Source organism: Protopterus annectens, chromosome 6.part0 (assembly GCF_019279795.1).
Source record: "Protopterus annectens isolate FY-2018-M chromosome 6.part0, PAN1.0, whole genome shotgun sequence".
Lineage (NCBI taxonomy): Eukaryota > Metazoa > Chordata > Ceratodontiformes > Protopteridae > Protopterus > Protopterus annectens.
Window position 1 is genome coordinate 101,576,362 of NC_056737.1, and position 18,884 is coordinate 101,595,245.

At 39.7% G+C, this 18,884-nt stretch overlaps 1 protein-coding gene across 3 annotated transcripts in view; it reads left to right on the forward strand.

The window, feature by feature from the left end:
• The window catches only part of AQR (aquarius intron-binding spliceosomal factor), a 2,539,865-nt gene that overhangs the window by 257,054 nt on the left and 2,263,927 nt on the right, over positions 1-18,884 (forward strand). For all 3 annotated transcript variants that reach the window (XM_044073871.1, XM_044073874.1, XM_044073872.1), the window contains exon 7: positions 738-878. In XM_044073871.1, the coding sequence (XP_043929806.1) occupies positions 738-878 (141 nt within the window). The remainder of the gene's footprint in view (positions 1-737; positions 879-18,884) is intronic.

The following is an 18,884-nucleotide window of genomic DNA, read 5'->3' on the forward strand; positions in this document are numbered from 1 at the left end:
ATATATGTACAGAGAGAGCGAGAGAAAGAAAGAAATAAGCTACTGCTTTTTTTTTTGTTTCAGAACTTGGGAGAGTCAAGGTATAAGGTGAGATTACCCAAAAGTTATCCTTTGCTTTTACAGTAGCTGTGGCTTGCAACTCTGCTGTTATCGTAAGTATATACACATCATAGTCACTATTGTAGTCAAGACAGTTTGGGGTTCCTGCCAGGGGAGCCCAATGGCCAGCTCATCCTCCAGAGCTGTATTCTCCCCCCCCCTCTGAATTTTATTTGACTTCCTCCCACTCGGGGGTGTCTGGCACTATCTCTCCAGCTCTTTATTTCTGTGGTTCTAAGTGGAATGGTTGCAGCATGTCATCCTGCTTCATGGGATCCAGGTGAGTATCTCAATGGGAAATATTTCTTTTTCTGCTTTTAGTGCTTATGAATGCCCAGTAGTGAAACTGAAAATGTCAGTGTTTTTCTAATTTAAGAAATAGTATCAGCAAGTCATGCTTAAACAGTGCCTTGCAGAAAGAGGAGCTGTACTATTTTATGTACTATTGTACAGTAGATGACTTTCAGTTATTAAACTTGAAAATGATCACCATACATCCACTGTTTTAATAGAAACAGAATACAGAGCACCAACAGTAGTACTCAGTTTTTGGTTTATTTGTATGAAATGATAGTATTAGTATGCCTGAAATGTTTTGTCTGTTTTTGCTGACGGACCATGTTTTCTTTCTTTTGCAGACATTTCAAAAGAAACCTGAACACTTTCCACACTTTTTCAAATGCATCCTATCAGCAGCTCTTGCTGATGAAAGTGAAGGCTATAGTTTACGTGACCAGACTATTTTACTGCTTTTTCTGGACCACTGCTTTAATAGCCTGGTAATTATAACCTTAGTACTTTTGCATTAACATATTGCAAGCACTGTGTAATATGAATGTAGAGCTGTTCTTAAAGGAATATCAGTCTCTCTTACATTTACAGAAAAGCAACCTCAAAGGTGCTTGCTAGTGCTCTGTATTATCATTTTTTAGTTTAATTCCTTTCACAGGATAACTGTTCTGCTCTTAGTTTTGTAGTAAATATAATACTATTTTCTCAGTTTAACTGGAAGCTGATGCCCACATAGAATGTGCAGCAGTTGTCTGTATATAATAATCTTAGTTTTGCTACTATGCTTTACACTCCTTTCTGTAATTTGTTTGTTGTAATGACAGTCTTGTTTTCTTTGAATTGCAGATATGAAGCAGGTACTAGTTCAGTTTGCAAACCCTGAGTGGTAGTTTCTGTAATAATCATAGGTTCATAGATAGTTGCTAGGCTAATGGTTCTAGAGCCCTTACAGGCCTAGCCAAATTTATCCTGAGTTGTCGCAGTTCTTGGTGGTTAGGTGAGTGATGTTCACAGAGACAAGAGTCTATGGTACTTAATACCAACTGCCTCTGTCCATGAGGGACATGGGTGCCACCCCTGGAGTGAATTTATGGTCACTCATCCATTGATGTAGGTTGTGTTTGAAGAGGGTTAGGTAGAGGCTCTGTTTCATGTGAATTGGGAGCTTGTTCCAGAGAAGTGCCACTCTCTGGGAACTATACCTATCCTCTCCAGCATGATCTGCTCATTTCGTATGCTAGGTTAAGATCTCTGGAGTGAGTGAAACTCATGCAATTTGATTTGTGACTTAGCATTTACATCAGGGCAGAGTCGGAGACTGCTCTGTAAGCCAAGCACAGGTCACCTCTTTAACAGCCTGTAGGAGATAGAGTACAGTGACAGGACTTTGTCTTTCCACATAGGTTTTGTTTTGTGTGCCTTGTATTTTCTTTGTGAGAAACCTCTGGGGTCTCTCCAGCTGTTGCAGGTGACTGCTGAGGTACATACAAAAGGGAGCATTGCACTGTTACTGGTCTGATGAGGGCCATGATAATGGAATTGTAACATCCTTAGATTCAGATGTGATGGATTTACTTATGTAAGCCTTAGAAATCTGCCAGCCTGTTCTAAATGGTGGTTCAGATTTCTGTCTAGTTTAAACTGCAGTATAGAGTATTACAGAGCACTAAAACATGCCAGCCTGCAACACTTCCTACATTTTGCATGTCTTTACTACACTTTGCTAATGATTTTCTGTTTGAAGCTGCTTGTTTCAGGTATTATAACATTACTGCCTTAGATAAATGACCACATTGTGTGCTTGTTCATCTATACCCACCCTCCCGTATGTTTTTTCTCTACTAAAACTGTTATGTTAAGAATAATATATTTGCTAATTACAGTGATGCTTTTTTTTTAATTACACTGCTATTAGTTTTGTGCTGTAGTTGCACTATTTCCTGGTGTCTTTCTTTTGTAATAAGGATGCAGTTGTGTGTGTCATTGAAGTCTTAGTAAAATTGTCATTTAGTGTCGTTGAAATTAACTGCAGACTTGGGCCATGCCAGTAGATTTATCCTGTTTGGGCATTTTCTGAGGTTTTTAGGGTTCTTTGTGTACAACATTCTTTTTAAGAAATCTTTTCCCTTACCCTTTATTCTAATCTTTTGTTGTTACATTTTATCCTTAAACATTTTTTAATACAGTAACCTTCTGTACTTTGATAATACATTTCAGATGTGTAATAGCTTACTACTGTGCCTTTCCTCACTAGTGTTCTTGGTGTCCTCCTAATGGCATAAGATCATTGCAGCTGCTTTGTTCTTTTCCTCCTTCATCAGCTATGGGCCTTCAGCACAGTTGATCGCAGAATCTACTGGAATGATTAAGGCACTGCTGTAGTATGTCATGTAAGGTTATATAATAATTTACCTCCTACCTTTCTGGTCATATTCATTTAACTTTTGCATGCCTCCTTGGGTATAGAATATCAGACCATTCTGTACTTGGGTCTCTCTTGTACTGTTTACTGTGGTACATGATAGCTTTAGGAGAACTTATTTTAAGGAGAGGATTGTGCTGCCGTTGCTGTTCTGATAATACAGCTGTAGCTATCATTCCATTAGGATTGTTATAAATTCCCTGGCAAATTATCCTAGCTATATCCAGCAATGGGTGATCTGCATGTAGCTTAACCTCAGGTTCCAGGATGATTGCCATGGCAATTCATACCACTGTCCAGTACTTAAATGATCTAGTTTTGAACACTTTTATAATATATTAAAGTGACAATTTGAAATTAGTGCTAAATGTATGTAGTCATGGGGTAATCCGTGGTAACTGAATGACTCTTAAGGGCCAGGTGTTTACTTTTAAGTCCGTGTATTTCCATCTTAGTAATGTTTCCCTTGGTAAGCACCTATCTATGTCTGAGGATCCCTGAGCTGTGGTTCTTGCTTTAGTCTTTTCTTGTTTGGGTATCTGCAGCACTTTGTACCCATATTGCCATATTCTGAACTAGACTTGCTGCTGTTGGTGTTGAATTTCACTGTCTAGATACTAAATGGTGTTTCTAATTGGGAACCCAAAGAACTGCTTTTTAAGTGACTTGCTCATACTCGCATCGTTTTCAAGTGAAAACTAAGGAAAGACAGACAGAGGCTACAGGATGAAGTTCATCAGTAGACCGTAGATGATTACTAGGCTCACAAACCAAAGTGGCATTTTTAATCCTAGCTATCTCAAAGCTTTGTGCCTTGTGGTTCTGAAGTAAACACCTTAACCATTACGCCGGCCACTCCATAGCCTTAATGCCGTCAGCTGAAGTGCTAAGACAATAGTGCAGCAATATTTTGTTGTATGTCTTTGTATTTGTTAACCAGGCAAGTGAACCTTTCTTGCATCAAATGCAAAAATACGCCCTACATGGGCAAAAGTAATTGCATCAGATGTGGGCAGTGTAGATTAGCCAGTCAATCAGTATGTTTTAGGAGGTGGGAGAAGACTAGAACACCACAATAAAACTCACAAAGGCATGAGGAGAGCATGAAAAAAATCTACTCACATAGTGACTGGAGGTGAGAACCTTCCTTAACATTCTCCATTCAGAAGCCTGCAGACTAAGGCTTGTAGGATCTTGCTCTTTTCCACATGACCCTTGGATTTCTGTGGGTGTATGCTTCACTTCTGTGGCTTTGTTAATAGCAAATTTTTAGGTTATTTTTGAAGTTTATTTGAACACGTTGTTACTGTCCTTGTACTAATCAGAAAGACTCAGAAAAATGTTTTACTCTTTGAAGATGGTGCATTTTACCTGTTGCATGTCCAGACTCTGTGATACTTTGTTTCATTCACTAATTGTATACTTAGTTTCCATGTGCTTGTCTCCTATCTGTGCCCTTCAGTTATTTCAGAATTACCTTTTAGCTCAGTTGTGGAGAAGCCTGGTAAATTTTGAGGGATATTGTTCATCTAAAGATCTTGAAGAGTGTTCACTACTACACACCATGACATCACTGCCACAGGCCAGGAGAGAACATCTAATTCTATAATCACATTTCTTTGTCATTCACACAGTTTGCAATTTGGTCCTCGTGCTTCTTTTGAAAGTTGTCACATTTGATGCCAAAAAAGAAAAAGCTTTCTGCGTGTGCCTTTGTCAACTCAGAATCCTATGATCCTGCATGTAAGAGCTGCCTTTACCTTCTGGGGTGGGAACAAAAGTTCCACTGTTGTAGCAAATACTTTGCTTCAGTAGTCTGAGTTTAAAAACTCATTAAAACCCCTCATTGAATTTAGTCATTCAGCGTGTGCTGCTAACATTTCATTATGAATTGTAGTTGCATAAATTATGTAAAGTAGAAACCCATTCTAGTTCCTAAAACTTTCAGATGGAATGTGGCACTGTTTATTTTATTTTTATTTATTTATTTATCATTTGTTTACCGGGAAAGTCTGACTTGGAACACAGCCAATTTTCAGCAGAGGCCAGGGGAGAAATGCTCCAGACACATGTCTTTGTAACGTGGGAGGAAACTGGAGTACCCAAAGAAAACCCACACGAATGCAGGGAGGACATGCAGACTCCGCACAGACGGCACCCCAGTCAAGAATCGAACCGGAGAACCTCTTGCTGTGAGGCAACAACGCTGCCGCTGCACCACTGCTCTGTCCAAAGGTACCAAAGACTACACTGTGTCTTCACAACAGCACAAAATCATGAATCCAGGTGATAGGCAGCCATTGCGAGAATAGAAACAATGCAAACAAGTGCTGCATATACCTATTTAATCTTTGTTACAGTTTAAATATCTACCTTAAAATGCTGACTGTGAATAAATCTTTTTTTTTTTTTTTTGTAGTTTTTGTTTTATTTGTTTTACCTGACCATCAGGCTTCCTCCAGTCAGACTAATTGTTTAAATTTGTGGTAGCATTGCATTTTTGGCAATTTTTTTGTGGATTTTTACATTAGGAGGACTGGGATTATACATCATGGTAGTAAACATTTGCTGGTCTTTTTGAGTTGAGACACATAAAAAGGCTCAGTGTTGTTGTTTTATTGGCCAGAGGGCTTAGTGGTCAGTTTTCTGTATTTTCAGTGCATGTATAAATTTGGCATGTTTATGCAGGTCTCTGCTCATTTCCACAGAGCTCAGCAAAGTTTGGTGTCCTAGGCTGTGCTCCTGAACTGTTTTGCTTGCATCAAGTGCCATCCGTGCAAAGCTAAGTACTTTGGATTCATAAGTTGCAATTATGAAAGTGCATTTCTTCACACTGTTGTTGTTGCTGTTGGTTAGACATCTGCCTTGAAATTGCCATCTAAAAGGGCTGTCTAACTAGTTTGTTTATGATAGCATTGTGCTTATGGCAGTCTTTTAGTGTGTGCTTACATTACGAAGAGTGGGATTGTTCATCTAATGGCAATAGGTGCTTGCCTGATCTGTCCGAGTTGGGAAATACATAAAAGGGCTCTTAAGTGTAGCCATTTTATTGGCAAGAGGGCTCAGTAGTCAGTTTTTTGTATTGTTAGTATTTGTATAAATTCTTGCATAGAGCTGCAGTCACTGGAGGCAAAATTCTTACATGCAAGCACACATAATATAAACAAGATTGTCAAAATAACATACACTTCACCCATAACATACACTTCACCCACAACACACAGAACAAACCACATGCATAGACCAGCTTCTGCTAAGGAACTTAAAAGCAACCTTCCCAAACTCCAAAGACCTTCTGAAGTTTCCTACTGCAAATCTTATACTCGGCAAACTCAAAAGTGCTCCTATAAAGCAATACGTAGCAGCCCCACCCAGTGGAATCCCAAATACAAAGGCCATAAGGTAAGCAAACAGACTGCCTACAGCTTTAGTTGTAGGGGACTCCATTGTATGGCAAACAGATGCCCCACTCACCAGGCTGAATATGAAAAAGGCAATGGTTAGCTGCCTATCTGGAGCCTGGATCCACCAGGTTAAGCATGCACTCAAGTCATTGCATCACAGGTACCAGAATGATTCAGTCATAGCCCATGAAGATGTAAAATAAATGAGATGTACCTCTGTAGACTATACGATGAGAGAGACGTTGATCTGTCAGGCTGGTATGTGCCTAGCATTGAGCAACATTCTACCTTCCCCAAGAATGGTGCCACAATATGAGCAGAAGCTGATTAACTTTAATGATTGGCTTTGTTTCTGGCGTCATTCTATGGGATGCAGTATTTGTCAGCATGGAAGGACATGGTTAACAGACCATTCCTTTGCCAAGAACTGTCTCCACCTGTTCCCCCTAGACTTTCTAATATTGGCTAAAACTCTATCCTCTCCCCATAGAGCCTTTTTTAAAATCAACCCAAGGAAACCTTAAGGTGTTACTGCTGAATGCTAGGAGCTTAATGAAGAAGCTTCACTCCCTTCAAGCTCTCCTCGCCCTGGAGAATGTAGACATCTGTGCAGTTACTGAAACGTGGTTTAAAGGCACAGAAAGTACTCCAGCAGTGCAAGGTTTCAGTGCCTTCCACACATTTAGACCACCAACTACATACATAGGGACTAAAGGTAGAAGATTTTTGATCTACATAAACAAACATACCTCTAGGTTTTTTAAATGGAATGATGAGCTGGAGTTTCTGTACATGCAGATCACCATAGACCAAAGTCCCACGCCTTGTCCTAGCAAGCTGTAGGTCACCATCTATGTGCTATGAAACCCATAGCTCATACTTAGACCTACTGGGGAGACTCACCATTCAACCAAACACCCTACCCATGGGGAGACTTTAACTTACCCCTCTATAGACTGGGAAACCTAGATGTCTTCAAATTTGCAGGCACAGAGATTCCTGGACTTTGTAAACACAAACACCCTTGAACAGATAGTGCATACAGTTAGAACTATTCTTAAGTGATAGTTTTTCTTTTTTTTTTTTCCATAATAAATCTTTATTATTTTACCAATTTTTCATACAGTAAAGAAAAACAACAAAGAAAAAGAAATACAAATAATACCCAAATTAAGCTACTAACACCCATACTACAAACTATGTACGCTATTTACATGAGTGCTTCCATTTGTTAATCAAAAACAATGAAGAAAAGAAAGGAACATGTAATAACAAGAGTCAAAAGATCTACTATCATTAAAATGGATTGTTTTTACCAACTTTCAAATTAAGTATGCATGTCCTGGGGTTGAGCTGAATTCGGTACATTAAACTAATATAATGTTGAAAATTTGTTCCCACACCTTCGGGTTATTAATATTCCTTTTATTATCCTTAATTAAAAGTTTGTGTGCTAGAATATGTTTCATGGCTAAACCTTTGAAGTTTTCCCATGAAGTTTGAAATGGAGTCAACCAATTTGTAGCTATATAAAGTTTCATTAATAAGAAAATATTTATAAGTATAATCATTTGGGTTCTATCCAAATTATTAGGAGGGATATGTAGAATCATGAATTCCCAAGAAAGTGTAGAATGCTGATACCCCATCTTTTGTAGTTGAATTTTTAAGGAATTCCTAAGTTTATATATACATTTACAGCTCCAGAACATGTGCAAGAGGTCTGCCATTTGATCTTTACAGTATGGACATTTGGGTGAGTTCTTCGAGTTAAATTTATGCAGGCTAAGGCGTGTATAGTAGGCATTATTAAGTATCATGAATTGTGTAAATATTAATTTTTGGAGAGAAACTGATTTTATTGTTAGGTTAATTGCCTTTAATATTTTATTTTCTTCTATCAATGGTATTTTATCTTTCCAATATTTTGCCAAGAGTATTTGATTTTGGTATTTCAACTCTTTTATCAGTTCACTTGTAGAGGTAATAAATTTGGTATCTTGTCTAAGAGTTAACCATAAATTTGAACAATTAGTTAACGTTTCCTCATCAATTTTAAAGTCTTTAAAGTAATTTGTAGAGAGATCCTTTAATTGTCTCAGTATTATTAAGTAAGATTTAGGAAGATTCATCCCCAGCAACATATTCTGAACTGAATGATTAAGATATGGATACATCTCAAGTAAAGTTTGATTAATTAAAAGTGGATATTTTTTAAGATCTATTAATTGATTATTGATTTTCAAATTCGGGTTCTTATGAAAGGGTTGAAAAATCATCATATGTTGCAAGAGATTTAATGATTGGAAAATATTTTAGACTTATATATACTCTAATATGTTCCATTAAAGAAAATAATTTAAAAGTATCTTTGCTTAAAAAAGGTAAAGCTTTCGGGTTAATATTCAAACTTACAACATGTTTATGATTCATAACTACCCATTTGGGTGACCATTTATTACTAGATATCTCATAGTAAGCTATTCTTAAAATTCTATTAGAATTTATTATTAGATAGTAAATTTCAAAATTAGGTAGATCTAGGCCTCCTTTATTTTTCGGAGTCATCAGTTTGTCATATGATATTCTAGTCTTCTTAGGTTTCCATATAAATTTAGCCGATTCCGTGTGAATTTGTTTGAAAAATTTCCTGGGGATCAAGAGTTGAGTGGCTCTAAAAATGTACAAAATTCTAGGTAGCACATTCATTTTAATTATTGAAACTTTTGCCATTGTTGGTAATTTCAAATTATTCCATCTTCTTAAGTCGGACAATATATGATCCCAAAGATACTTGACATTATTCACATAGAAATCTCTGTTATCTGTAGAAAAGATAACACCCAAGTACTTTATCTTGTTCTCTGATTTAACTTGTCCTACCAGTGGTAAATGAGAAAAAGGTTTCAGTGTTTTTAAAGGAAATAAGTTGTTTTTTTTTAAGGTTTATCTTGTAGTTGGATACCTCAGCAAAGTCTTCCACTGCTTTTAGTATTTTTTTAGTATCTGAAACTGGAGTCGTACAATAGATATTGAGGTCATCAGCAAAGGCAGTCATGGATATTTTAGTGCCATAAATTATTGGGGCATTATGGTATATATTTTGCTTAATATGTAAAAATAGTGGTTCTAAATATAGATTAAATTATATAGGAGATAAAGGACAGCCCTGACGAGTTCCGTTCTTAATTTGTATTCTTTTAGAAAATTTTTTATTGATATATAAAGTTGTATATGGGTTATTATATAATATTTGTAATGTTAAAATAAATTCTTGAGGTATATTAAAGTATGATAAAACATCGAACAAAAATTTCAAGTTAACTCTATCAAAAGCTTTTTGTGCATCAATAATGAGAGCGTAAACATTAATATTTTTTTGACAGGCATAAGAAATTAATGTATGTAGTGATAAAGTATTGTCAGTAGTTTGTCTGGCATTCATAAATCCGGCCTGTTCAAACGATATTATTGAGTCTATTACCTTCTTCAATCTATTAGCTAAGATAGATATCAAAATTTTCATGTCAATATTTAAAAGAGAAATAGGTCTATAATTATCCGGGTTATGAAAGTCAGTGTTTTCTTTAGGTATAAGAATTGTTCTGGATGCATTAAAGTGAGGATCATTAATTCCATTGTTAATTATATAATTAAATATATGTGGAAGTAATTTGCCAAAGGAATCACAAAAATTTTTATAAAATTCTGCGGTTAATCCATCCGGTCAAGTGATAGTTTTTCAAAATTCAGTGCCCCTGCTAACCCAGAGGGCACATCAACCTATGGGGAATTATTCAGAGAAACCTTGTACAACCATGGACATGGCTATATAGAACCTGCTGTACCACCAGATGTAAGCCCAAAACTAACTCAAAAAACAAGCTAAATGGTGGAATCCTAATCTGAACAGGTTATACAACAAAAATAAACAAACAAAAAAAAAAGCCATGGCTAAAATTAAGAGCTCTTTGTCATCAAACTGAACAGGAAACTAAGAAGACTTATTAAATCCAGTAAGGTCAAGATACCTTCCAAGACAAAAGCCAACTACAAAGCCTTCTTCAGTTATGTCGGAAACCTCAAAGGCAGTATACAACAATGTACCGAGCTGGGGGTTAATGGTGCTGCATTCGGTGAGCCAGGAGATATAGCAAGTCTGCTGGCTGACAAATTCAGCTCCATTGTTATCCCCCCAGTCACCCCCCACTACCCCAAGAAATACAGTCAAATGTACCCCTCCAAACTTTAAATAGCATGCAGATCCTGCCTCTTTAAGGCCAAGAACATGGCCTCAGTGGGTCCCTACGATACCCCTGGATGCCTCCTGAATAGCCTCTAAAATGTAACCTATCATGGCCACTGGAGTCACTATTTAACTATAATCTCATAACAGGCTTTGTGCCACAAGAACGGAGGACTGTGGTGGTCATTTCTCTTCATTAGGTTGAACTATTAACAGACCCTGGGAACTACAGACCCATTAATCTGACTAGTCTTGTATGCAAAGTCATGGAATGAATTGTTATGGAAATGATCAACAAAGATTTTGGAAACCTTCAGACACTGGACTCATCCCAGTTTGGTTTTGTCAAAGGAAGGTCATGCCTGATAAACTTGGTGGACTTCCTTGAGAATGTCACCAAGACAATGGATGAGGAGAAAATTATGTATACAGTATACCTTGACCTGGCTGAGGTATTTGATACAATACACCACTTTGGCAATGTTAACAAAATCTAAGGATATAAATTTTGCTTGTGACATAAACTGGGCTTGTTCAAAATACAGCTATATATCTTAGAGAATTCCTATTCTCTGGAGTACACTCTCCATCCATGTGAAGCAGAGTCCCTCCTTAACCCTGTTGATGTGTAACCTAGACCGCTGGATGGGAAATTGGAAATTCACCCCCTGGTCTGGCACCCATGTCTCTGGACAGACGCAGTCATTGAATCTTGTCCATACTAGCATACTTTCTCTGTATAAATGTCCTCACTAACATATCCTCTGTATAAAATGCCTAAGATACAATAACTCATGGGACATATTTAGGTTGCACAGCTAGGCTTCTAAAGGCCATAGTGATTGTTAGCCTGTTACATACCTGAGAGCCAATCAGAAGTTATGCAAACATCCCAGAAGGGGAGGAAGGTCTTGTCTTTTTTGAAGAATATTTGCACTGTCCCCTCTCCAGAGCCTTTTATTTTTTCCAAATAAGCCCAGTCCACAAAGAAAGAAATGCCTCCTTGTAGGCAGAGAAGATAGTTTGTGTCAGGCAGTGCTGCATCTTCTGGGTCTCTGTTAAATCAAAAAGACTGGCTTCATGGTAGTTCACGTGGTTGTCCAGAACTGTGAGGCTAATTCCCTGAATTTTCTATGGCTTGGACTTTCATTGCAAGAGACTAAACTACTAAGCTCTGGATTTGGTCACAAGAGGTTGTTTGGTTGTTAGAGCTGTTAATTTCCCTGTCCAAACTGAAAATGCATTTGAGTGACTAGTCTGGCACACAAGAGTTCCTGAAATAGTGTAGGACTTCACTTTCCTGAGGCTGTAGAGCTTGTTGCTTCCCTGAAAAATAGACACCTTTATTGTCACATCTTCCTTATTGTGGAAAAGGCAGGAGGGTACTAGTTCCTTCTGGATCCCGACAACTTCAGCAAGCATATTTGGCCCAGAAGTTTCCAGATGGTGACTCTTCAATCTCTCATTTCTCTTCTGCTGCAAACCATCTGGATAGTATTATCTGGCATGATGAACGTCTGTTAACACATCAGTGTTTAGGAACTCCGTATGAAATTCCTTTTTTTTTTTTCAACTTTAACATCACTTGTCCTACAAAGTGCTATTCTTTGACTTGGCTTCTGCCCACAGATTGTCCACAAAAGTGTGCCACCTAGTGTTCCCATAGTTGCAAGATTCATTTCTGGTGGTTGCTGTTCCCTGACTGAGGATCTTCTTTTATGCTTTGCCATGGCTGTAGCCTTTAAGGCTTTTTTTTTTTAAAACACCTTTATTGAATTATTACTACCATAGGCAAATTTACATTTATATAAAAGTAATTAAACTGTATTAACAAGTTCACATTTACAAACATTATACTTCACATATATTGCTATATATCATATAACCTAAACAACATTACGTAAGTTTTTCAGTTCCTACCCTTTTTTTTAAACAAGAAACATCGAAATATATTTATTAAACCATCACTTTTGACATAGGCAGTCATACATTTATATAAGTGAAAACAAACCACACCTACACATTCCTAGTTGCCAGTATTTTACATAACAAACCATACTGACACACTCCCATTTGCAAACATTATATGTCACTTATAATCTACCCAGTCATTTTCAGTCAAACATTGCATGAGTGGTTTAAGTTTTGCCTTCTTTTAAACCTCATTCCTCCCCTGTATGTATTCTTCCCACAATTCCAATTTTCTCTGTGTAGTTTGCTTCTACCCTTTTCTAAAGATCTCAATTCCAGTTGTTTTATCTCAGTTAATATACCCAGTACTTTTAGTATAGTTTGTTTTGATTTTGATTTCCATTTTCTAATAATTGTGTTTTTGGCAGCCACCATAATTAGACACAGCAAGGCCCTTACCATGTCGAGGCAATTCCGATTCTGTATCATAGCTCAAAAAAGTCATCTCCCTCATCACACTAATCTGTCCACCCATCATCTTCAACAGTGCATCCCACAGAGAATTCTAAGTCTGGCAACTCAGTGCAGTGGCCGAAAATATGTTCCCAATTGCCTCTTTTTTACCCATCACATCTCCAACATATGCTGTCTGCCTGAGGAAGAATTCTCTGGAGTTGCTTGGGGTATAAAAATATATATGTAAACATTTCCAAGCAAAAAATCCTAAATCTTCTAGATTTTTGTTGCATACATGGAAGACATACATATATCCTCCCATTGTTTCTTTGTGAATTGCTTATCCAGTCTCTCTTCCCTATGCTTTATATTCTCTTCTGATAGATTTATATAATTTTCATGCAGTATTTTATATGCTGTACTTATTATTCCATTCTTAATGGCAACTTCTGTTCTGTATGCTGTTAAAAACTCTACCAGTGCAGGGCTTTCATTTAGGACCTCCCTGTTTTTTTCTTTTTGCCTATATTCTGATATTAGTCCTTGATAGGGAAGGCAATCTCTAACCTGGAGTCCAAATGAATTCTTGGTATCTTCTCATTGTATTATCTTTCCCTCTGTAGTTATTTGCTGTCAACACCTTGGTTCCTTTGCCAGTTTTTTCCAATAAATTCCAACCCCCTTTTGCCAGTTATTTTGTATCCTAATAGCAGTCATCCCTACTGGCAGAATCTCCTTTCTCCATTCCCTTGTTGGCTTAGTTCTTAGGATACCTTCTGCTACTTTACAGATGTAATACTCTGTATGATTATTGCTGTTCTCCTTAAAGGTCTACATCCAAAATCCCAGTCTCTCCTTGTTTCTTGAGCTTCCACCCCATTTAAACATCATCCCATTCCACTTTGAATTATAGTTTTCTGCTTGTGCTGTGTATAGGAGCCTTAACTGTGTAGCTCTGAAATCCCCCCTCAAATTGGGTAATCCCAATCCTCCCTGTTCTAGTGGAAGAATCAGCTTATCCCACTTAACTCTTGCTGTCTTCCCCTCCCAGATAAGGTCCTTCAACTCTTTATTAATTGCTAGCCACAACTTCTCCTCTGGTCGATAAAAATGTGTCTGACCTATGTATAAGACTAATGGGACTAAAGACATTTTAACTGCTTGTATCTTACTGTTCACATCCATGTAACAAAGCTTCCATTTTCTCAGCTTTTGTATTTTCTTTTGCTTAGTTTCTTCCCTCTTGTCCTTAGCTGCCACACCTGAATCATTTTAATCCATACTCTAAATACTTCATTTTATTATGTCACCATAAATGTGGGTATTGCTGAAACAATTCATATGTGGGTCATAATTTGCTGCTATTGCCTTTGTTTTAGCTTTATTAATTTTGTATCCCAAAAAGTGTCTCAAAATGTTCCACAACACTGTAATGTCTTTCTGGTTTTGTGAGGTATAAAATGATATCATCTGCAAACAGAGCCAGCTTTTCTTAACTACCATACCAATTATATCCTTGAATTTCCTAGTCCCTTATTTTCTTTGCCAGTGGTTCTAAATGTAATACAAATAAAGAGGACACCCCTGCCTGGTTCCTCTGCTCAAGCAGAAATTATCAGAGAGGACTCTACCCACTTTAATTTTCACCTCTGATCCCTCGTATATCCTCCTAATCAACCTTATATTTTTTCAGGAAATGCAAATGTTTCCATTGCCCTGCTCATAAAGTCCCAGCTTACTCTGTCAAATGCTTTCTCTGCATGAAGACTCATCAACAACAATGATATTTTTTTTTACATTTTGCTTCCCTCTGGATCATTAATGTTCTGTTAATTTTGTCAAATGTTTGCCTCCCCTCCTTAAAACCACATTGATCCATATCTATCAATTTTGACATTACTTTTGCCATTCTTTTAACCATTGTATACATGAACACTTTATAATCATGGTTTAGTATTGTAATGGGCCTATATAAAGCTGGATCTGATGAACCCTTTACCCTCTTTAAGTATTAATAGCTACCACTGCTTTTTTCCAGGATGTTGGTATTTCTCCTCTTAAAATGCTATTAAACAAAATCTTCCAGATGTTTATCAGTTTTTTTCCATTCTAGCTTCCAAACTTCCATGGGAATGCCGTGTATTCCTGGGGCCTTTCCTGTAGATTGGTTATACTTCACAATTTTTATCTCATCTCCTCCTAGCCTAACCTTTAGTAATTGAGCCTCATCTACGTCTAACCTTGACATACTTAATTTTTCCATAAACATTTCCATTTGTATCTTTTCTTGATTTCCGCATTTCTCTGCTTTATACAGACTTTCATAGACTTTTCGAAATATTTCTAATACCTTACAAGGATCTCCTCTTGTTATAGGCTCCCTAAGCTTGGTGACTGCTCTTTCTATTTTCTGTTGCCTGAGTTGTTGCGCTGAAAGTTTTTGTGCTTTAGTGTCATTATCAAAAAAAGTTGCTTAAAAGCAGTCTTTCTAAACTCCAGTACATGTAAAAAACAAAAAAGAAAGGCAGAATCAGCAAGTCCAACAAACAAAACTGTTTAATGGTTAGCACTTTCGTCTGCAACTAATAAACAAACTTTTTAAATATGTAACTTCCTATTTTCCTTGTCTGATGAAGTTTGCTTATTAGTGGCAGATGAAAGCGCTGACCATTAAACAGTTTGTTTGTTGGACTTGCTGATTCTGCCTCTCTTTTTTGTTTTTTATAAACTCGTGTACATCATCGAGGTAATCCCTTAATCTGAAGTAGTTTACTTCATTTGATCTTCAACCTGTGGGATACTGGATCCGTATCAGATCCAAGCCGGCAGCTTTACAAGCATCTGCTCTGAGCTCCTCCCCTTAGCCATAATACACCTCCACTACCTTCCAACCCCCAGATCTCATTTGCCGTGGATAGCTGAAGCATTGTGATCTCCAGAGCTCCAGGTTGTAAGTGGGTGAAATTTAAAAAATATATCTTTTTTCTCTCTAAACTTTAGGTAGTGATAGTGTAGGTTGCTCTTTCTCCTCCTCTCGCTTGGTTTTCTAATTTTAGAGTTGTTAGCTTAATTTAGAGGAGTTGTGTGTGTTTTTGCTTCCCCTCCCTCCTCAGTGTGTTCTGTGTGCGAGTGTGGTGAGTGGGTGTTTTCAGTGAGAAAGAAGTAACATTTTTTTTCAGTTATTCTTTCCTCTGATACCATGGATGATAAGCTGATGTTTAAAACATGCACTGAGTGTGGCCATAAGTTGTCCCCTGTGGATGGCCACACTCTTTGTGTTATGTGCTTGGGCATGGCCCATCTTAGCACAGACTGCACTATATGCACAGGGTTTAACTCGCACGCCATCAAAGACAGGAAGGCCAAGTTGGCCCTGAAAGGCCTTCTTCCCCCCTTCTGAGACAGTTGGCTCATCTTCAGCTTTGGTCACAGCGGCTGCTGTGGCCGCCTCTCCTTCTCTTCCCCTGGCTTCTCCTCCCTCCCAGGCTGGGACTCAACCTCCTGTGCAAAAGCCTGCAGAAGCGGAGCAGAAAAGGGGCAGGGAGAAGGAGAGAGAGTCGAAGTAGAGGGAAAAACGTAAGAGGTCTCCGGACCTCCCTTCACCGGTCAAGACTCTTAAGATCTGTGACTCCCCTCGCCTCCGATCTCCGAGGTTTTCCCCAGAGCCGGAGGAGACACGATCAGCATCTAGGGCCTTGGTGCCCCAACCCGCAAGGTCGGAGTCTGTGGTCTCGTCGAGGTCCACCCGGTCTTTATCTGAAATCGACATGGATAAAATGATGAGGAGGTTCATTCGTACTCAGACCCAAATCGGGGTCTTGCCAGCCCCCTCTCCCTCAGTAGGGGGGGAGCTCGCTTCCTTTTTTCCAATCGATATCTCCTTCTCTGATACGTCCATTGGGTTTGGAGTATTTGGATCTGAGGATGGCTTTAGTCAGGAGGTCAGCACTGACAGTACCTGCTTCCTTGACACCGACAGCTGCCTGGAGCATGTCAGAGCTGACCAGCTCGGATCTAGGTCGCTATCAGAGCCAGAGCTTGGGTGTCTGATCCGAGGGAGTAGAACTTTTTTCATGGGCTCTGCCTTTGTCGGGCCAAGTTCCATCCCTTGGAGCTCCGTCCACTTTGGTCCTGGCTCCGATTCTCTCGTCGGACCCAGGTAGACCGGCCTCCTTATTGGTTTCTCAGGTGGTTTACTCTCCCTCGGCAGTCGATGTGGTAGAAAGGGTTCTCTTCACTGGATCAAGACTCCTGACTGTCCCCTCGGACTCCACTCAGACCCCCTCAGCTCTCTGTACGATCCCCATCATTTTACCAGAGTGACAGCCCGTGCTTGAGGTGCCCCAGATGGTTCACCCTGAGGAACAAATGGCTTGTGAGTTCCCCCGGAGAGGTGCCTCACAAGCATATGTGCAAGAGGAGGCACTTGGACTCCCCCCCCCCCCAAGACCCTCACCGAGGATACGGACTTGGATGATGAAGAAGGTCACCTCCCGAGCATCAGGGAAATCCCTCGCCAGTGGGGAGGTTGGTCTACCTTCAAATCTTCTTCTGACACGTCCGTGTTCCTGGAGGCTTTCAGCATGGGCCCATCTACTTCCTGGGTATTCCCTCCCGAGGATCCTTTGGTGGACCTGGTCCCCGCACGTGCATGGAAGGAGCCGGACACCATGGAACCAATTTCAAAAAGGTCTGACAAAATTTTGAGTACTCCCTCAGATAGGCCAACATGGAACAAGGGCTCCCACATAGACGCTATGGTGGTAGCAGCAGCTACAAAGGAAGAACTTGCCCAGGAGAGTTCTTCGGTTCATCCTCCTGACCGAGAGTCGCGGATGATAGACCGCCTAGGGAAGCGGGTTTACGCTTCAGCTGCCTTTAATATTAGGGTGCTGAAATACCTGGCCCATGTCACCAGACTCCGACACGACTTAGTAAAGGAGCTAGAGGAGTCTCCCCCTAAGTCCATGTCGCAGTAGGACAGGGTCTCGTTCTCCGCTAGGATGGCCACTTTGAAAGCAGTTTCCAACACGTCCATGCGACTCCTTTCTCATGCTACTGAAGTAGTGGCTAAGGTGGCTGGGTCCGGCGTGTCCATGAGGTGCAACACCTGGCTCAGATTATGTCAATTTTCAGAACCTTTCAAGGAGTCCTTTGCCAATGCCCCTTATGACGGCTCTACTCTTTTTGGTAAGACCATCAAGGAGATGTTAGTCCAGAGTGAGAAAGACGGGAAGACATTGTTTGCCGTCAGGATTCGCTTCTTGAACCCTCAGAGGTGTTTTTCCCGGAACCAGAGAGGGCAAAAGGAGATGTGGTTCCGGAAGTCACAGTATTCCCGAGACACTCAGGGCTCTTCTTCCCCCAGAGGGGGCAGAATGGACGCCAGCCCAGAAGCAGAGGGGGTTTGTGGAGTTTTGGGTCTCGAGAACCTTTCTTGGACAGACCCAGGCAGCAACCCTGAGGGGTGGCCAGACTGCTCTACTCTGGAGGCAGTCGGGGGACAATTGTCCTTGCACCTAGTGGTATGGGAGTCCATAACATCAGACCGCTGGGTATTCAGATCATATCCAGAGAATACTCTATCCTCTTTGTGGGTCCCCCCCCAAGTCTCCTGGACTTACCACCCATGCAAAGGGAGGCAGCAGCACAGGAAATTTCCAAGCTGCTAGAAAAATGAGCCATCGAAACTGTCCCCCCACATCAGTTTGGATCGGGCTTCTACTCCAGGTTCTTTTTGGTGCCATAGAAAACGGAGGAATTAAAGCCCATTCTGGACCTTTCTACCCTGAACCTGTCAGTTGCCAAACAGAAGTTCCAGATGGTCACACTACAGTCCATCATGCCGTACCTGCAAGAGAGCGACTGAATGTGCTCATTAGACCTCCATGATGCTTACTATCACATAAAAATGCATAAAAGCTCCAGGAGGTTCCTCCACTACTGGCTAGGAGTCTATCATTACCAATTTCAAGCCCTATACTTTGGTCTCACCACAGCCGCCAGGGTGTTCACCAAAGTGATGGTGGTGGTAGTGGCTCACCTGCGGCATCAG